This window comes from Culex pipiens, chromosome 2 (assembly GCF_016801865.2).
Source record: "Culex pipiens pallens isolate TS chromosome 2, TS_CPP_V2, whole genome shotgun sequence".
NCBI classification, from domain to species: Eukaryota; Metazoa; Arthropoda; class Insecta; order Diptera; family Culicidae; genus Culex; species Culex pipiens.
In genome coordinates, this window is record NC_068938.1 from 192,423,538 (window position 1) to 192,443,775 (window position 20,238).

General features: G+C 38.6%; 1 protein-coding gene across 1 annotated transcript; it reads right to left on the minus strand.

Moving 5' to 3' along the window:
• Positions 1 to 12,580: 12,580 nt before the first annotated feature.
• Positions 12,581 to 16,818, minus strand: LOC120423365 (xanthine dehydrogenase/oxidase-like). The gene is made up of 8 exons (XM_039587140.1): positions 16,769 to 16,818; positions 16,661 to 16,707; positions 16,423 to 16,595; positions 15,848 to 16,364; positions 15,464 to 15,790; positions 15,159 to 15,409; positions 13,297 to 15,105; positions 12,581 to 13,240 (listed from the first exon to the last, which is right to left on the minus strand). Exons 1-8 carry the CDS (start codon positions 16,816 to 16,818, stop codon positions 12,581 to 12,583), a joined length of 3,834 nt encoding a protein of 1,277 aa, XP_039443074.1.
• Between the last annotated feature and the right edge of the window lie 3,420 nt (positions 16,819 to 20,238).

A 20,238-nucleotide genomic window follows, 5' to 3' on the forward strand; every position in this document is an offset into this window, starting at 1 on the left:
TTTTTTTAAGTTTTTTAGTTTATGTAAACTCTGACAAATGTCCGGGGGGGAGTGGTGGTTAAAAAACTAAAATATAATAAATCGAAAATTACAATGCCAAGTCTGGTTGATTTTGTTTTGCATTGATTAGTTTTTGAAAAAACCTTTTTACCACGCCAAATAAGCATATTTCGAGACATTAGATTAGTATTTCACAAAATTTATATATATTTTTAAAGGAGCTCAAACATGCTAGATTGCGTTATAATTGCAGGGAATTGCATTTCAAATGGATTTCAGTTGATTTAATTTCTATTTTCCATTAAAAAATTAGTTTTTCGAAAAAAAAATTAACCACCTTTTTTTCGAACCGATTTCGAAGAAATGGGGGGTGACATAAACTTTGAAAAATATTTGCAACGGCCTCTTTAATTACAATAAAGTAAGCTTTGATTTATTTTATTTATATAAATCCAAGCCTTTTGGAATGATTGAGATGTCCTCCAGATTCTTCCTCCCCTGTAAGTTTCCTTGTGTTTATGAGTCATTGCAAACTTAAAAAAAAATATATAGTGTTTTGAAATAGGAACAGATGGCAGCTGTCCATATGCAAATATTATACATAAAAATTTTCACAAAAATACGTATATTTTCAGTATTTTGAATATGCAATTTTTTTTTCTAAAAAAACCTCAAAATAATTATTATTGCAATATGGGTATCAAATGATCGATTTGCCTTCCTCACTGAGGTAAGGCTATAATCCTGCTCTAAAAATGAACTTTGTATTGAAAGCTCGAAAACCCACCTTGCTGTATACATATCGACTCAGAATCGAAAACTGAACAAATGTCTGTGTGTGTGTGTATGTATGTATGTGACCAACAAACTAGCTCATGTTTCTCGGCACTGGCTGAACCGATTTGGCCCGAACTTGTTGCATTTGACTTGGTTTAGGGTCCCATACATCGAGTTTTATAGAGATTGAAGTTTCGATAAGTAGTTCAAAAGTTATTTATAAAAATGTGTTTTCACATATATCCGGAACTCACTAAAATGTATGTAAACAATGTCTGGGTCCATCATCCGACCCATCGTTGGTAAGGTAATCAAAAGAACCTTTCCATTGAGTCCACAACATTGAAGATCTGGCAACCCTGTCTCGAGATATGGCCACTTAACCCTCTACAACCCAAACCCGCCTCTAGGTGGGCTTCGATCTAAAAATTCGCCAAAAATCCATGTTCAAGCAATTTTTGATCTCAAAAAGTATTGGAAAGAGAAACTTCTAAAATTTAAGAAAATTTTAGGGTTGAAAGTTTGACTTGTTTTATGTGACTTTGGTAATGTTTTTAAAAATGTAATTTTTTCTGGGGTCAACTTTGGCTGTGTTTTTTACTAACATTTCCTATATTTCAAGTAAAAAGAAGTATGCAGTATTTTTTCTAGTGTCCCAGACTATACCTCTACGCATTTTTTTACAATTTAAATGATAATGGTGCCATTTTATAGCAGAAAATGTGAAAAACAAGCAAAAAATTGAAAAAGTGACTGTAAAAACATGAAAAATTAGATAGGCAAAATGTAATGATAGGAGGTGGTAAAATAGGCCAAGTACTACCAAAAACAAACATAAACTAAACAAGATAAATGCAAATTAAAATACTAAAAATGAAACAAGAAAAATATAAAACAAGAGATGTATAGTTTTTAGTAGAACAAAAGTTGCTCAAAATGACCTCCTGACACGCGAAAAATAAAAATTTCGAAAAAATGTGGGCAGTAGAGGGTTAAGTGATATTGATGTACTTTTTGGAAGCCGGATCTCACTAAAATGTATGTAAACTATGTCCAGGTCTATCATCCGACCCATCGTTGGTTAGGTTATCAAAAGAACTTTCCAACGAGTCCAAAACATTGAGATCTGGCAACCCTGTCTCGAGATGTGGCCACTTAAGTTACATTTATGTTCTTTTTTTATTCCAGATCTAAAAAATAGATGAAATTTGTGTATAGCCATTGATGGTAATGAGTGAGGAAGGCTCCAACCACATAGGTGGATTAAATTAGTTTTTTTCAAACATTTCGAATTTCGAATGTGATATAAATTTTTTTGAAAACACTCAAAATATTCACAAAACTACGTATTTTCGAAAAAAATACTTATAATTTAAGTGTTTTACAATATGGGTATCAAATGATCGGGATTTTTTTCATATATTTCGAAAGTAATTTTTTTTTTGAAAATGCTCAGAATTTTCACAAAACTACTTATTTTTGAAAAAAAAAAAACTTAAATTTAATTTTCACACGATTTGGGTATCAAATGATCGGCATTTTTTCATACATTCGTATGTATTTTTTTAATACTCAAAATTTTCACAAAACTACGTATTTTCGAAAAATACTCAAAATTATTTTTTTTGCAATATGGGTACCAAGTGATCTTGATTTTTCATTCAATTCGAATGTAAAGAAAACATTTTTGAAATTCTTCAAGATTTTCACAAAACTACGCATTTTCCAAAAATACTCATTATTTCAGTTTTTGACAATATGGGTATCAAATAATCGGATTTCTTAATACATTTCGTATAAATTGCAACTTTTTTTTAAATGAAAAGTATTTGAGTATTAGAAAAAATATGTTATTACATTCGAAATGTACAAAAACATCCCGATCGTTTCATACCTATATTGTAAAAAACTTAAATTTCAAGTATTTTTCGAAAATACGTAGTTTTGAGAAAATGTTTAGTGTTGGTCACAAAATATTATTATTACATTCGAAATGTATGAAAAAATTCGAACGTTCGATACCCATATTGTAAAAAAAATACTGATATTACGAGTTTTTTTTCAAAAATATATAGTTTTGTGAAAATTTTAAGTATTTTACAAAAATTTTGTTATGATGTTTAAAATGTATGAAAAAATCCCGATCGTTTGATATTCATATTTAAAAACTGAAATTATTGGAGTATTTTTTTTCGAAAATACGTAGTTTTGTGAAAATTTTGAGTATTCCAAAAAAATATATTTCTTTCGAAATGTATGAAAAAACTCGATCATTGTTGCCAGGCCCGTAGCCAGGGGGGTGGGCTTCGGGCTGAGGCCCCCCCTCCCCGAAATGTTTGGAAGACATATGGGAGAGAGGGAAGAAGACGAAAAGAAGAAGAAAATTTCTTTTTCCAGCCCCCCCCCCTCCCGAACCAAAATTCTGGCTACACTCCTGTTTGTTACCCATATAGCAATAACAATTAATTTGAGTTTTTTTTGAAAAAAAAAAGCATTTTCAAAATACAGGAAAAATACAATTTTTGTGAAAATTTTCATGTATTTAAAATTGCAATGGATAGCATCATCCCGATTTAAAAACACCATAATTTTTCAAATTTTGATGATTTTTTTATAAGCTCCCATATAGCCAAAATCCCATAAGCTCTGTGCCTCGGTTATGCACGCCTCAGTTTTGCATCCACCATATGCGGTGCTAAACCGAGGCATGATTGTACATAATTGTACGTTTTATTAATAGGGTAATTCTCTACCAACTCACACGAAATCGGGAAAAGTTGCCCCGACCCCTCTTCGATTTGCGTGAAACTTTGTCCTAAGGGGTAACTTTTGTCCTGATCACGAATCCGAGGTCCGTTTTTTGATATCTCGTGACGGAGGGGCGGTACGACCCCTTCCATTTTTGAACATGCGAAAAAAGAGGTGTTTTTCAATAATTTGCAGCCTGAAACGGTGATGAGATAGAAATTTGGTGTCAAAGGGACTTTTATGTAAAATTAGACGCCCGATTTGATGGCGTACTCAGAATTCCGAAAAAACGTATTTTTCATCGAAAAAAACACTAAAAAAGTTTTAAAAATTCTCCCATTTTCCGTTACTCGACTGTAAAAATTTTTGGAACATGTCATTTTATGGGAAATTTAATGTACTTTTCGAATCTACATTATCCCAGAAGGGTCATTTTTTCATTTAGAACAAAATTTTTCATTTTAAAATTTCGTGTTTTTTCTAACTTTGCAGGGTTATTTTTTAGAGTGTAACAATGTTCTACAAAGTTGTAGAGCAGACAATTACAAAAATTTTGATATATAGACATAAGGGGTTTGCTTATAAACATCACGAGTTATCGCGATTTTACGAAAAAAAGTTTTGAAAAAGTTACTTTTTGCGTTTCTCTTTGTTTCGTCGTCCGTGTCTGTCGCGGGTGACCATGAACGGCCATGATCGATGACGACCAACTTTTTCAAAACTTTTTTTCGTAAAATCGCGATAACTCGTGATGTTTATAAGCAAACCCCTTATGTCTATATATCAAAATTTTTGTAATTGTCTGCTCTACAACTTTGTAGAACATTGTTACACTCTAAAAAATAACCCTGCAAAGTTAGAAAAAACACGAAATTTTAAAATGAAAAATTTTGTTCTAAATGAAAAAATGACCCTTCTGGGTCAATGTAGATTCGAAAAGTACATTAAATTTCCCATAAAATGACATGTTCCAAAAATTTTTACAGTCGAGTAACGGAAAATGGGAGAATTTTTAAAACTTTTTTAGTGTTTTTTTCGATGAAAAATACGTTTTTTCGGAATTCTGAGTACGCCATCAAATCGGGCGTCTAATTTTACATAAAAGTCCCTTTGACACCAAATTTCTATCTCATCACCGTTTCAGGCTGCAAATTATTGAAAAACACCTCTTTTTTCGCATGTTCAAAAATGGAAGGGGTCGTACCGCCCCTCCGTCACGAGATATCAAAAAACGGACCTCGGATTCGTGATCATGGACAAAAGTTACCCCTTAGGACAAAGTTTCACGCAAATCGAAGAGGGGTCGGGGCAAATGCTGTGTGAGTTGGCGGAGAATTACCAATAGATATGAGAAATCTTCTATTGTAGTGCTCATTTTTGTTTTTTTCTTTCGCGCCCGAAACTTATTATTTAAAAGAAAAGTTTTTCCCTAATTTTGCAACAATTTTCATTAAAATCGCGAGATACGGTTTCCTGTTTACGGTATGTATTTTTTTAATCTGTATCTTGAGAACGGTTATTCTTGTCGATTGGCACGATAAAAAATAATTCCCGTATTTCTGAAGGTTAATTCAAAGATTTGAAAACACAGTTCACGATTTTGGAAATTTATTTTTTTCATTGGGTGTTTTGTCAAAGTTGTAAAATTGGCAAACAAATACAACTGTTGTAACATTTAATGTTCCTTCCTAAAAAAATCAAATGATAATTACAAGTTTATATTTAAAATGAAACATAAAGTTTATCTAAAATTAGATAAACTTTATGTTTCATTTTAAATATAAACTTGTAATTATCATTTTGATTTTTTTTAGGAAGGAACATTAAATGTTACAACAGTTGTATTTGTTTGCCAATTTTACAACTTTGACAAAACACCCAATGAAAAAAATAAATTTCCAAAATCGTGAACTGTGTTTTCAAATCTTTGAATTAACCTTCAGAAATACGGGAATTATTTTTTATCGTGCCAATCGACAAGAATAACCGTTCTCAAGATACAGATTAAAAAAATACATACCGTAAACAGGAAACCGTATCTCGCGATTTTAATGAAAATTGTTGCAAAATTAGGGAAAAACTTTTCTTTTAAATAATAAGTTTCGGGCGCGAAAGAAAAAAACAAAAATGAGCACTACAATAGAAGATTTCTCATATCTATTGGGTAATTCTCCGCCAACTCACACAGCAGTTGCCCCGACCCCTCTTCGATTTGCGTGAAACTTTGTCCTAAGGGGTAACTTTTGTCCCTGATCACGAATCCGAGGTCCGTTTTTTGATATCTCGTGACGGAGGGGCGGTACGACCCCTTCCATTTTTGAACATGCGAAAAAAGAGGTGTTTTTCAATAATTTGCAGCCTGAAACGGTGATGAGATAGAAATTTGGTGTCAAAGGGACTTTTATGTAAAATTAGACGCCCGATTTGATGGCGTACTCAGAATTCCGAAAAAACGTATTTTTCATCGAAAAAAACACTAAAAAAGTTTTAAAAATTGTCCCATTTTCCGTTACTCGACTGTAAAAATTTTTGGAACATGTCATTTTATGGGAAATTTAATGTACTTTTCGAATCTACATTGACCCAGAAGGGTCATTTTTTCATTTAGAACAAAATTTTTCATTTTAAAATTTCGTGTTTTTTCTAACTTTGCAGGGTTATTTTTTAGAGTGTAACAATGTTCTACAAAGTTGTAGAGCAGACAATTACAAAAATTTTGATATATAGACATAAGGGGTTTGCTTATAAACATCACGAGTTATCGCGATTTTACGAAAAAAAGTTTTGAAAAAGTTGGTCGTCATCGATCATGGCCGTTCATGGTCACCCGCGACAGACACGGACGACGAAACAAAGAGAAACGCAAAAAGTAACTTTTTCAAAACTTTTTTTCGTAAAATCGCGATAACTCGTGATGTGTATAAGCAAACCCCTTATGTCTATATATCTAAATTTTTGTAATTGTCTGCTCTACAACTTTGTAGAACATTGTTACACTCTAAAAAATAACCCTGCAAAGTTAGAAAAAACACGAAATTTTAAAATGAAAAATTTTGTTCTAAATGAAAAAATGACCCTTCTGGGATAATGTAGATTCGAAAAGTACATTAAATTTCCCATAAAATGACATGTTCCAAAAAATTTTACAGTCGAGTAACGGAAAATGGGACAATTTTTAAAACTTTTTTAGTGTTTTTTTCGATGAAAAATACGTTTTTTCGGAATTCTGAGTACGCCATCAAATCGGGCGTCTAATTTTACATAAAAGTCCCTTTGACACCAAATTTCTATCTCATCACCGTTTCAGGCTGCAAATTATTGAAAAACACCTCTTTTTTCGCATGTTCAAAAATGGAAGGGGTCGTACCGCCCCTCCGTCACGAGATATCAAAAAACGGACCTCGGATTCGTGATCAGGGACAAAAGTTACCCCTTAGGACAAAGTTTCACGCAAATCGAAGAGGGGTCGGGGCAACTTTTCCCGATTTCGTGTGAGTTGGTAGAGAATTACCCTATTAATAAAACGTACAATTATGTACAATCATGCCTCGGTTTAGCACCGCATATGGTGGATGCAAAACTGAGGCGTGCATAACTGAGGCACAGAGCTTATGGGATTATGGCTACATGGGAGCTTATAAAAAATCATCAAAATTTTGAAAAATTATGGTGTTTTTAAATCGGGATGATGCTATCCATTGCAATTTTAAATACATGAAAATTTTCACAAAAATTGTATTTTTCCTGTATTTTGAAAATGCTTTTTTTTTTCAAAAAAAACTCAAATTAATTGTTATTGCTATATGGGTAACAAACAGGAGTGTAGCCAGAATTTTGGTTCGGGAGGGGGGAGGGGGGCTTGAATAAGACATTTTCTTCCTCTTTTCTTCTTCTTCCCTCTCTCCCATATGTCTTCCTAAAATTTCGGGGAAGGGGAGGGGCCTCAGCCCGAAGCCCACCCCCCTGGCTACGGGCCTGGCAACAAATGATCGAGTTTTTTCATACATTTCGAATGTCATACTATTTTTTAAATACTCAAAATTTTCACAAAACTACGTATTTTCGAAAAAAAATACTCCAAATTTCAGTTTTTAAAATATGAATATCAAACGATCGGGATTTTTTCATACATTTTAAACATCATAACAAAATTTTTGTAAAATACTTAAAATTTTCACAAAACTATATATTTTTGAAAAAAAACTCGTAATATCAGTTTTTTTTACAATATGGGTATCGAACGTTCGAATTTTTTCATACATTTCGAATGTAATAATAATATTTTGTGACAACACTAAACATTTTCTCAAAACTACGTATTTTCGAAAAATACTTGAAATTTAAGTTTTTTACAATATAGGTATGAAACGATCGGGATGTTTTTGTACATTTCGAATGTAATAACATATTTTTCTAATACTCAAATACTTTTCATTTAAAAAAAAGTTGCAATTTCATACGAAATGTATTAAGAAATCCGATTGTTTGATACCCATATTGTCAAAAACTGAAATAATGAGTATTTTTGGAAAATGCGTAGTTTTGTGAAAATCTTGAAGAATTTCAAAAATGTTTTCTTTACATTCGAATTGAATGAAAAATCAAGATCACTTGGTACCCATATTGTGAAAAAATGAAATTTGAGTATTTTTCGAAAATACGTAGTTTTGTGAAAATTTTGAGTATTAAAAAAATACATACGAAATGTATGAAAAAATGCCGATCATTTGATACCCAAATCGTGAAAAATTAAATTTAAGTTTTTTTTTTTCAAAAATAAGTAGTTTTGTTATTTTTTTAGTATTTTCAAAAAATGTTGTCTTCACATTCGAAATGTATAAAAACAATCCCGATCATTTGATACCCATATTGTTAAAAATTTAAATTTTAAGTATTTTTTTCGAAAATACGTAGTTTTGTGAATATTTTGAGTGTTTTCAATAAAAAATTTATATCACATTCGAAATTCGAAATGTTTGAAAAAAACTAACTTAATCCACCTATGTGGTTGGAGCCTTCCTCACTCATTACCATCAATGGCTGTACACAAATTTCATCTATTTTTTAGATCTGGAATAAAAAAGAACATAAATATCACTTAAGTGGCCATATCTCGAGACAGGGTTGCCAGATCTTCAATGTTTTGGACTCGATGGAAAGGTCTTTTGATAACCTAACCAACGATGGGTCGGATGGTGGATCCGGACATAGTTTACATACATTTAAGTGAGATCCGGCTTCCAAAAAGTACATCAATATCACTTAACCCTCTACTGCCCAAATTTCTTTTCGTCATTTTGAGCAACTTTTGTTCTACGAAAAACTTTACTTCTCTTGTTTTATGTTTTTCTTGTTTCATTTTTAGTATTTTAATTTGCATTTATCTTGTTTAGTTTATGTTTGTTTTTGGTAGTATTTGGCCTACTCTACCACCTCCTATCATTACATTTTGCCTATCTAATTTTTTCATGTTTTCACAGTCACTTTTTCAACTTTTTGCTTGTTTTTCACATTTTCTGCTATAAAATGGCACCATTATCATTTAAATTGTAGAAAAATGCGTAGAGGCATAGTCTGGGACACTAGAAAAAATACTGCATACTTCTTTTTACTTAAAATATAGGAAATGTTAGTAAAAAACACAGCCAAAGTTGACCCCTAAAAAAATTACATTTTTAAAAACATTGGCAAAGTCACATAAAACAAGTCAAACTTCCAACCCTAAAATTTTCCAAAATTTTAAAAGTTCTTCTTTCCAATGCTTTTTGAAGATCAAAAATTGGTTGAAAAATGGATTTTTGGCGATTTTTTAAATCGAAGCCCGTCTAGAGGCGGGGTTGGGTTGTAGAGGGTTAAGTGGCCATATCTCGAGACAGGGTTGCCAGATCTTCAATGTTGTGGACTCAATGGAAAGGTCTTTTGATTACCTAACCAACGATGGGTCGGATGGTGGACTCGGACATAGTTTACATACATTTTAGTGAGATCCGGATATATGTGAAAACACATTTTTATACATAACTTTTGAACTACTTATCGAAACTTCAATCTGTATAAAACTCGATCTATGGGACCCTAAACCAAGTCAAATGCAACAAGTTCGGGTCAAATCGGTTCAGCCAGTGCCGAGAAACATGAGCTAGTTTGTTGGTCACATACATACATACACACACACATACACACAGACATTTGTTCAGTTTTCGATTCTGAGTCGATATGTACACATGAAGGTGGGTCTACGACGTTTTTATACAAAGTTCATTTTTAGAGCAGGATTATAGCCTTACCTCAGTGAGGAAGGCAAATCGATCATTTGATACCCATATTGCAATAATAATTATTTTGAGGTTTTTTTAGAAAAAAAAATTGCATATTCAAAATACTTGAAAAATACGTATTTTTGTGAAAATTTTTATGTATAATATTTGCAATGGACAGCTGCCATCTTTCCTATTTCAAAACACTATATATTTTTTTTTAAGTTTGCAATGACCTCCTAAACACAAGGAATCTACAGGGGAGGAAGAATCTGGAGGACATCTCAATCATTCAAAAAGGCTTTGGATTTATATAAAATAAAATAAATCAAAGCTTACTTTATTGTAATTAAAGAAGGCCGTTGCAAATATTTTTCAAAGTTTATGTCACCCCCCATTTCTTCGAAATCGGTTCGAAAAAAAGGTGGTTAATTTTTTTTTTCGAAAAACTAAATTTTTTAATGGAAATAGAAATTAAATCAACTGAAATCCATTTGAAATGCAATTCCCTGCAATTATAACGCAATCTAGCATGTTTGAGCTCCTTTAAAAATATATATAAATTTTGTGAAATACTAATCCTAATGTCTCGAAATATGCTTATTTGGCGTGGTAAAAAGGTTTTTCAAAAACTAATCAATGCAAAACAAAATCAACCAGACTTGGCTTGTAATTTTCGATTTTATTATATTTTAGTTTTTTTAACCACCACTCCCCCCCGGACATTTGTCAGAGTTTACATAAACTAAAAAACTTAAAAAAATATAAGCAACGGCCTAATTCAATTTACCCTCCTTTGACAGTTCCACCGAAAGTGATAACGGCTATCACCAAACCCTTGTTGCTCCCCAATTTTCCCATTCAATTTTCCCACGGCCGATAGTCGCAACGCAACATTTTTCCCTGGAGATGGGGTAGGGAAAACCAGCATCATAAAAAAAAGTTTTCACCAACCAACCAGTTTTCCGCTTCTTTCCGATATGGTCTGATGGGCACTCGCTTGCGCTTGCTGCTACACTATCATTTATTTAATCAATTTCCAATTTCAACTGGCCTGTCGGCGCTGACCAATTCGCTGTTCGCTCTTGAAAAATATTATTGAATGGGATTCTCGCTTTTTTTATGTGGGTTGGTTTGAATCGATTGAAAATGTCATCGTGATTGTTTGGTAGGCTTTTGAAAGGTTTTATTTTCTATACACTTTAATTTTTTTTATGCATTTTGCAAAATTGAATCTTTATCTTGTCTGGAGGACTCATGACTTTGATTTTCCTCAATTAACTCGTGCTCATCTATCACATTTCCCCGGGGTCATTAACTTATCACACGGAAAAAAATTCCAGATATCCTGACTTTCCCCCACCAGGTGGGACATCCCACGTGGATCCATCCCACTCACGTTTCGTCACCGTGGGTGATGAACGATGATGACTACTCGACTCACACGACACAAGAAGTTCACGCCCTTCGTCGCTGGCTTGGAGAGCCAGTGACGGTGAAAAATGGGGGTCATCTCAGGCACACCTCCCTCGGGGATGACTTCGAGGACTTGTTACGTGGACACTGGCCTGGGTTTTTTGTTGGATTTTCAAGCACGGTTGAGATGATATAGAGAAGCATGGTTGGGGTTTCTGGCCCAGTGGGTTATTTGACATGGGATTCTAGGAGGGAAAAATGTCTTTCACAATTTTCCTGCTTTTTGTTTTTGTTTGAAAAATGACTTTTAAAAAGTCATAACAAAGTTTTATCATTTTAGAAAATATTTTTACTACCTTCAAAATCTGTCTTTTCCTAATTACTAAAACTTCTATTTGCCTTAAAGGTTAACAGTAATTTCAAAATTACATTTAAAAGAGTCCTCTTGTAGAAGTGACCTTTTCCCACTTCAAAAATGCCCTCTCCTCCATTTCCCAGTAGGTGGACACGACACCCACAGCGAGGAAAAACTCGTCATGGCCGTGAAAAAAAAGTGAGCAATAAAAAAGGTGAAATAAAACGCCATAAATCTGTCATCTGACATTTCACGAACCAAAAAACTTTAATCATCGCCACCAACCCACACACCTTCTGACACTTACCCACACACACTCAAGTGGGTGAGCCCTTTTGTGTCCTGCCGGGGGGTGGTTGATGTTCGGTGGGATGTCCTGTTACTTTGTTGGATATGCCACGCTGTGGAACAGGTGGGTTATTTCAGACAAAGTTTGAAAAATTGTGTTTCTTACAGAAACATTGTAATTTTTTAAGTTCTTTGAACTGACTTTTTCGAAACATTTTTCAACATTTTGTTACAAAATCAAATAAATTTCCCAGAATTTTTTTTTAAAGGTCAACAAGGTGTTTCCTCAAATTGAGTTAAACTAAATTCGCCGTTTGAAGGCGTTTGTCCTCAATCCGAGTAAGCCAAAAGTACGCTGACAGGACGCTCGGACTTGGGGCAGGGTGCGTGTTTGGCCGAATTTTGGGACCGAGAAAATGGGGGTGGGCAAGAAAAGGTTAATGGAGACCGGTGAACTTGCGAAACTGTGCCAGATGGGGCCACAATTTGCCCCAGTCAGTGGAAAAAGGTAAATTGGGGTTAATGGAAAAATTGAGGTGGCACTGACGAGAAAGTCCGATCGTTGGGAAGAGAAGGAAGAATTGTTTGATGGTGGAATTTTGGGTAATCATTTTACTAATTCCTTTTAAGTTGAAAATTTTACCCCCACTATTTCAACAACACTTTTATTAACCCTTTTCACCATATTATCTAAGATATTAAATATAATATAAATAAAACAAAATCCAAACCAAATCAATCAATTCAACAAATACTGATCAACAGTATTTCCAGCCAGCAGAAAAGTCTTATCCGGTGTCGTCGGTACTCCAAGCGGAATCCACACATCTGGCAACCCGGCGTCCTTCCGGGCTGATCGCAGTGCATTCCTCAGTGCAAACAACACCACAACTGTCGTGTTGAACGGCGGTTCAGCCGTTGCCTTCGACCTTAGCACTCCCAACGGGTTCGAACTCCCGCGAAGAAAGTTGATCCGAAAATCCACGGGAATATCCTTCGCTCCCGGTGGTTTGTAGTTCCAGGATCGATTCGTCAGCAGGGCACCATTTTCCACATCGTAAACCAGGGCTTCGGTGAGGTAATATCCGATGCCCATGACCATGGCTCCCTCGATCTGACCCACGTCGATTCCGGGACTGATGCTTTCGCCGACGTCCTCTAGAACGTCAACGCGCAGCACCTGAACGTTCCCAGTGAGGATGTCCATCTCAAGTTCGGCACAGCTCAGCGTAGGGATCAGGTAGTTGGGGATTTCTCCCTGGCCGGAAGCCGCCTCCGCACAGAGATCGATGTGTTTGGCGTAGGACTTCTGGACGATCGTCTCCCAGGAGGCGTTCGGGTTATCCTTACGGATTGGCTGCATACGTTCCAGAAGAATTTCGCAAGCTTTTTTAGCGGTCTGAAAGAAAGTTATTTTCAAGTCTCATTATTTAAAAAACGTGGAAGAACTTTTACATAGCAAACGGCTTCACTCGTGATGCTACTGCCCGTCGCGAAATTGTTTGGCGTTACGAAGCTGACCGCCGGCTTCACGCTGACCTTCTCCAGTGGAATCCCCAGTGCGAACGCCGTGACCTGCGCCACCTTCGTGTTTATACCTTGTCCCATTTCGATGCCGCCGTGAGTGACCGCTACGGTTCCATCACCGTAGAAGACTGACACGATAGTGCTCAATACTCCCAGATACTCAGTGATGAACTGCGCCGGAACGACGGCGATGCCACGTTTCTTCCAGCGATTCGAGGTATTAAAGTCCTCGATGGCACGCTTCCGAACGTCGTACTGGATGTCCTTGCGGAACTGTGGAATAAGTTGGTGCATTTTGTGATCCTTCTCAAGGTTGATCATTCGAACGTCGAGCGGACAAAGTCCCGTTTCATGCGCGATGTGTTCCATAATGTTCTCGATCATGGCTACGCCTTCGGTGGAACCTGGTGCCCGACACCAGGTATTGCTTGGAGCATCGGTTTTCACCGATTTTCCGGCGTTATCCCAACCTTTCGAGTCGTAACAGTTGCCGAAGAATCTGGAGACCATGTATTGAATGTTATCATTGACCGATGACCCATAATCCTGAACAAATCTGTTCACCAGCTTGATGATTTTCCCGTTTTGATCCACTTCAACGTTGTAATCCGCGATGTTCCCGATGCGCTTTCCAATCATTGCCATGTTGGTCTCCATGGGAAGGACCAACCTCACCGTACGACGACTGAGATGAGCTGCCAGGGCACAGGCACAAGCCACTTGTGTAGCCCGTAGGGCCTTACCCCCATAGCTTCCACCTAGACGACGAACCCGAACGTTGATACTGTTCATCGGGATCAGCAACGAGTCAGCGATCGCTATCTGGACCAGATCCATCCACTGAGTTGAGGAATACACGTCTAATCCATCTTCCAAGGGAACGCAAATGCAGGTCTGAGTTTCCATATGGTAGTGATACTGACCAGCAAGCTCTAATCTTCCCTTCACAATTTTAGTGGCAGACAACTCCCCACTCTTCTTGGTAGCACTCTCAACAAACCGATCTCGATTATCATTATCCATGATCATCTTCACCGTTGCGTACACCGGCCTGTCGCTGACCTTCTCGTAGCTTATACGAACCAATTTGGCCGCTTTCTGCGCCAGCTCGAACGTTTCAGCCAAAATCAATCCAACAGGATGACTGTGAAAAAGAATCTCCCCGCTGCAGAAAATCTCCTCCACTTCGGTAAAGGGCAACTTTGGAGTCACAAAGTTGTTGATCCCCGGAATGTCCTTCGCAGAATAGAATAACTCAACTCCGGGCAATTTCAGTGCCTCCGACGCGTCTAAACCGACAATTTTCGAGTGCACCTCGGTGGCCAGTACGACCGCAGCGAACAGCTCACCAGGTTGCGGAGCAAGATCGTTGATGAACTGCGCCTCGCCGGTCGTCTGTGGCAGCGCTTCGATCTTGGGCACGTACTTCGTGAGCGGCCAGTTCTTCTCGATCGTGTCGAAGCTCTGCTTGCCCGAGGAAAGGGGACGTTGCAGCATTTGCCCACCAGATTTGTACGCTGGACGCAGTGGGAAGCGGCCGTCTTCCGTGACGATCGAAAGGACGAACTTGTAGAACAGCGAGACGGCTAGGTTTTTGCGATACTCGATGGAGGTGTCCGGAAGGATCCAGTCGGGGTCCAGTTCGTTAGCCAGCGTGCCCAGGGCGGCTTGAAGGGTGTTGTTGTCGAAAAGGTTCTTGCCGATCAGGAGGTTTTCCGTGGCGACTGCGTGGGTGAACTGTTAGAAAAATCAACAATTATTCAATAATTACGATATGAACCAAAGATTACCTTTGGATTAATTCCCCCGAAGCAAATCCTAGCTGACTCAACGCGATCCTTGCTGGCATTAAATTTAATCAAAAAGGCTCCATTCACGTAAGCGCGAGCATTCTGCACGGTTGGCATCACTTTGAACGACTTGAAAACAAACACGGTCGGATCCAGCGCGGGAAGTGCCACATTTTTGATCACCTTCTTGGTCATGTTGATTGCGATGAAATCTTGCATGTGGACAGTGGACGACCCTTCGTTTGATTCAGCTTGAAAGGAAAATTTTTAGTTACTTATTAAATTATGAAGATTGAAAAGATTACCAATCGTTAAAGTAGCCCCAACGGCATCCAAAACGAGAAAGCAATCCGAAGGAAACTCATTGTGTTGATTCTTGATCATAAGATTCCCAGCGATTGTTCCAATATTCCGCACAGGGATGTTTGCAACCATGCTGATATGATCGGCCAACTCTTCACAATAGCTGAAGTTACTGTTTCTATTTGCGGTAGTTTTAAGTATAGTTATGAACTCAGCTAGCGAAACATTCGCGCCAATGGTCAACTTCTCATTCAGAGCAAATGTATGCAGATCGTAAACGGAGTTGACATCGATGAAAACTTGAAGTTGATCGCTTCGGCGGTAGACTCCTGAAAAGGTGATTCGATGTAGTCGTGTTAAAAAAAATGTTGTTTGTATGCACGCACCGTGAGCAGTGTTGCCAGCAATCAGCATGTATGGTTTATTGCCAATCTGATTGAAAATGGTAAATATTCCGCTCACGTTGCACACCTTGTGCAGTTCTGTTTGATCCTCAAAGATCATTCGAATCGGTTGCTGAACAGCTGAGCAACTTCCAGCGCATACTTGTCCAGACTTTGGACAGACCTTGCCCAGATCTTCAATATCTCGACAAGCGTCCAGCAGCTTCTCACTTGCATCAACAGCCAACGATTTGAACGCATCCAAAATCGAACGGTATCCGGTGCACCGGCAGATATTCCCTCCGAAGGAATCCTCCACTTCTGCCATCGTCACCCGACCCTCCTTGGCCTCCAACAAGCTGTACATGCTCATGACCATTCCCGGAGTGCAGTAACCACACTGGGTCCCGTTGAAGTGGGCCAACCTCAGCTGAGCCGGATGGTATCCGTCCGCCTTGTTGCCGAGTCCCTCGACCGTCAGAATGTCCAGACCGTGGCAAGCCAACACCGGCAGGAGGCACTTAAAAAAATACACTTCTAAATATATCAAATCTAAGCTTTAAAATACACAATATTACAGAATTGACCGCCAACGTGGTTCGCTTCTTGGTGACCGGATGCGGGCCGGACACGTTGACCACGCATGCTCCGCAACCTCCCTCCAGGCACATGAACTTGGTACCCGTGAGGTGGGCATGCTGACGAATGAACGTGTTCAGCGAGGTGTCCACGGGAATGGTGCTTGAGTTGACTGCGGTTTGAGGGGTTGATGGAATAGGTGATGTTTTGAAAATAAATCTAGTTATTTGCACTTACCCTCATAGGTCTTTTTGTTGATAGTAAAAGTTACTTTTTCGATGGGGCTGAAATTTTTCAACTTTTCAGATTCTCAAAATGGAATGACAAAAAAAAATCAAAACTTACCTCTGAACTTCTGTTGACTCCCAGATATACGAACTCAATGATGAGAACATTTTTGAAATTTGATTTAGATGAAAAAAAAAAACGAACGTAAATTTGCAGCAACTTTAATAATTCAACTCTTCACATTGACTTTTCACCTGCAATTGACTTGCAGCACATGGGAAACTGACTAACACCAAGAAGTTATTTTTTTTTGCAAACTTGAGCATTTTTTGTGGTGTCTCTGAAAACATTGTTAATAAATTTACGACGATACTTGACTGCGCAAAGGGGTCATTCCAGGGTGACCGAACAAAATTATTATTATCGACATTTTTATTTCTTTAGTTTATTTCGTTTTAGTTTTCAATTTAGTTGTTAATTTTTAGTTTTAATGAAACATAAGGTCCTTACTTAAGTCAATGTAAACAAAAAAGGTTGTACCTTCGGTATATTTTTGAAAGATAAAATACAAATTCAAAAAGTGGCATATTTTACATTCATTAAAATGTTTATTAAAAGTCATGTTTTGATTATAATTTAAAAAAAAAAATTAGAATAAACCACTAAATTTTTTATCAGTGTTTTAAGAATTTAATTAAACTTCCAGGAAAAAAATTGCAAAGAGCACGAAACTGTGAACCTCATACAAAGCTATCAAGTCACCACCATTGTTATCCGAGCATTCGTTGGAGAAGGTTGTCTGATTCAACATGACTCGTCGCGTCCCGGCGCAAAACGCCGGCAATATCGCCCTACCTGCGGCTCAAGCAGGCAAAAAAGTGGGAATTTCCAAAAGGAAGGTTGAGGCCTCAACTGATGGCCAAAAACCGGGAATTTCCAAAAGGAAGGTGCTATTGGAAGTGACATCGAACAGCAAAAAGACGAAAAAGAGCGACGGTACTGTACCGATGGATGAGGAGGAGGAGAACTCTTCATCGCACGAGGAGCAGCTATTGAAGAACAACAAGTTCGCTGGACTGCCTGACGAGGAACAGGTAGCGGAAGCAAAGGAGAATGAAGTGAAACAGCGAAAGGAGAAACTGCCTCCTTTTTATGTGCGACAATCAGCAGCAACGATCGACTTTCGAGCGGGGCTGGTTGAACTCATCAAGTCTGGGAAAGTCCAAGGCAACATTCGTCTGTGTCAGGACGGATTTAAGGTACTGGTGCAATCCAGGCAGCACTATCAACTGGTCAAGGATTACTTGACCGAAAACGAGGCGGAGTACTTTACCCATGATGTCGCCATGGATAAGCCGTACAAAATCGTCGTCAGAGGTCTGTACGACATGCCAGTGGAGGAATTAGCTGCCGAGCTAAAAGTTTTGAAACTGGATGTGTTGGCCGTGCACAAAATGAGCCGACGCAACAAAGACATCAAGTACCGTGACCAGCTCTACCTGCTGCATTTGGCTAAGGGATCGACGACGCTTCCTGAGCTGAAGGCAATCCGAGCGGTTTTCAACATTATCGTGTCGTGGGAGCGATACCGACCAGTGCACCGTGACGTCACACAATGCTTCAACTGCCTGGGTTTCGGGCACGGAGGTAAGAACTGCCACCTAAAGCGTCGTTGCGCCAAATGTGGTACCGATGCGCACATCACATCCCAGTGCATCCAAGATTCGCTGGTTAAGTGCCTCAACTGCAACGGTGAGCACTCGTCAACCGACCGAAAGTGCCCCAAGAGAGCTGAGTTCGTGAAAATTCGGCAGCAAGCATCGACGAAGAATCAGCCTCAGCGTCGTAGAACTCCTCCAGCCCTGGTGGAGCAAAACTTTCCACCTCTTCAGCCGCGACGCCAGGTCCCGAACTTGGCACCGTTGCCGTTGGATCCCAGGAAGAGAGCTGAGATGAATCATCCACGGCCGGGTTCCAGCCAGGAGCCGAGACCGCCACCACCGGGCTTCAGCCAGGAGCCAAGACCAACCCAAGAACCAGCAGTTGAGGAAAATGGTAACGATCTTTACACCTCAACCGAACTCCTCAATATTTTCAAACAGATGTCCGCTGCACTGCGTGGATGCAAAACCAAGACCCAGCAGATTGAAGTGCTGACCTCGTTCGTCATCCAGTATGGATCGTAGGTCCCTCAAGCTGCTGAATTGGAACGCTTGCTCCATTAGGAGGAAGAACTTAGAGCTGGTGGATTTTCTTCGCGAGAAGGAGATCGACGTAGCTGCCATCACGGAAACTCATCTGAAGCCCGGTGAAAAAGTTTATCTGCAAAACTACAAGATCGCGACGCAGCTCGACAGGACCACCTCTGGAGGAGGAGGTGTGCTTGTCGCTGTTCATCGTGATCTCAAGCCACGCCGGCTGCCACACTTCAAGCTGGACATCATCGAGGCCGTTGGGGTGGAAATTCCCACTTCGGTTGGCCCAGTACTCTTCATTGCTGCATACTGCCCACGTCAGGTGAATTCCAGAGATGGTTCAGCAGCAAAACTGAAGAGCGATATCCAGAAGCTGACACGGCGGAGCGCAAAGTACATCATCGCTGGTGACCTCAACGCGAAGCATGAAGTTTGGGGCAACAGCAGGAGGAATCGGAACGGAGTGATTCTGCACAACGATCTGCAAAACGGATACTACAACGTTGTGAGTCCGGATCGTCCAACGAGGGTGGCTCGGTCTGGGAATCACTCAATCATCGATTTCTTCATCACCAATATGGCTGAGAACGTGGCTCATCCTGAGGTGTTTGAAGAGTTGAGTTCTGATCACTATCCGGTGGTTGTGGAGGTTGGAGCATCCGTTACTCCGCAGCGGCAACCAACCCGGAAAGATTACCACAACGTTGACTGGCAGCAGTTTCAGCAAGTGGTCGACAGCAACATCGACTATGATCAACACCCTGAAACTTCTGCCGATATTGATCGTTCGCTGGAGGTGATCCAGCAGGCTATCAACCAAGCAGAGGCTGCCAACGTTCGGGAGGTTCCTGTTAATTTTAAGGTAACTGATATTGACGTAGATACTAAACACTTGATAAGACTTAGGAATGTTTATAGGAGACAATATCAACGGACTGGGGACTATGACAAAAAGATTTCAGTGAACAATTTGAACAAAATCATACAAGACCGACTTGACAATATCAGAAATCAAGAATTTTCAAAACATGTAAGCCAGCTTGGGAATTATTCAAAACCATTTTGGAAACTTTCAAAAGTTCTTAAAAACAAACCAAAGCCTATTCCTCCTCTTATTGTTGAGGATTCTCCTTTGATTACATCCGAGGAAAAGGCAAATGCACTTGGGCTTCATTTTGTTAGTTCTCATAATCTTGGCGCTTCCATGACCAGCCGTAAAGAAACATCAGTTGCCAATAGTATTTCAACAATTAATAACTCTACCTTTGAATTTCCTGCAGATTCTCATGTTTCTGGTGAGGAAGTCAAAGTTGCAGTAAAACAAATGAAAAATATGAAAGCTCCAGGCTTTGATAACATTTTTAATCTAGTGTTGAAAAAACAGAGTGATCA

Coding starts and splice junctions, on each gene's coding strand:
- LOC120423365 (XM_039587140.1), bottom strand. CDS start 16,818: ATGTTCTCATCATTGAGTTCGTATATCTGGGAGTCAACAGAAGTTCAG. Junction 16,708..16,768: donor GAGTCAACAGAAGTTCAGAG/GTAAGTTTTGAT, acceptor GAAAAATTTCAG/CCCCATCGAAAAAGTAACTT. Junction 13,241..13,296: donor CGAGTGAAGCCGTTTGCTAT/GTAAAAGTTCTT, acceptor ACTTTCTTTCAG/ACCGCTAAAAAAGCTTGCGA.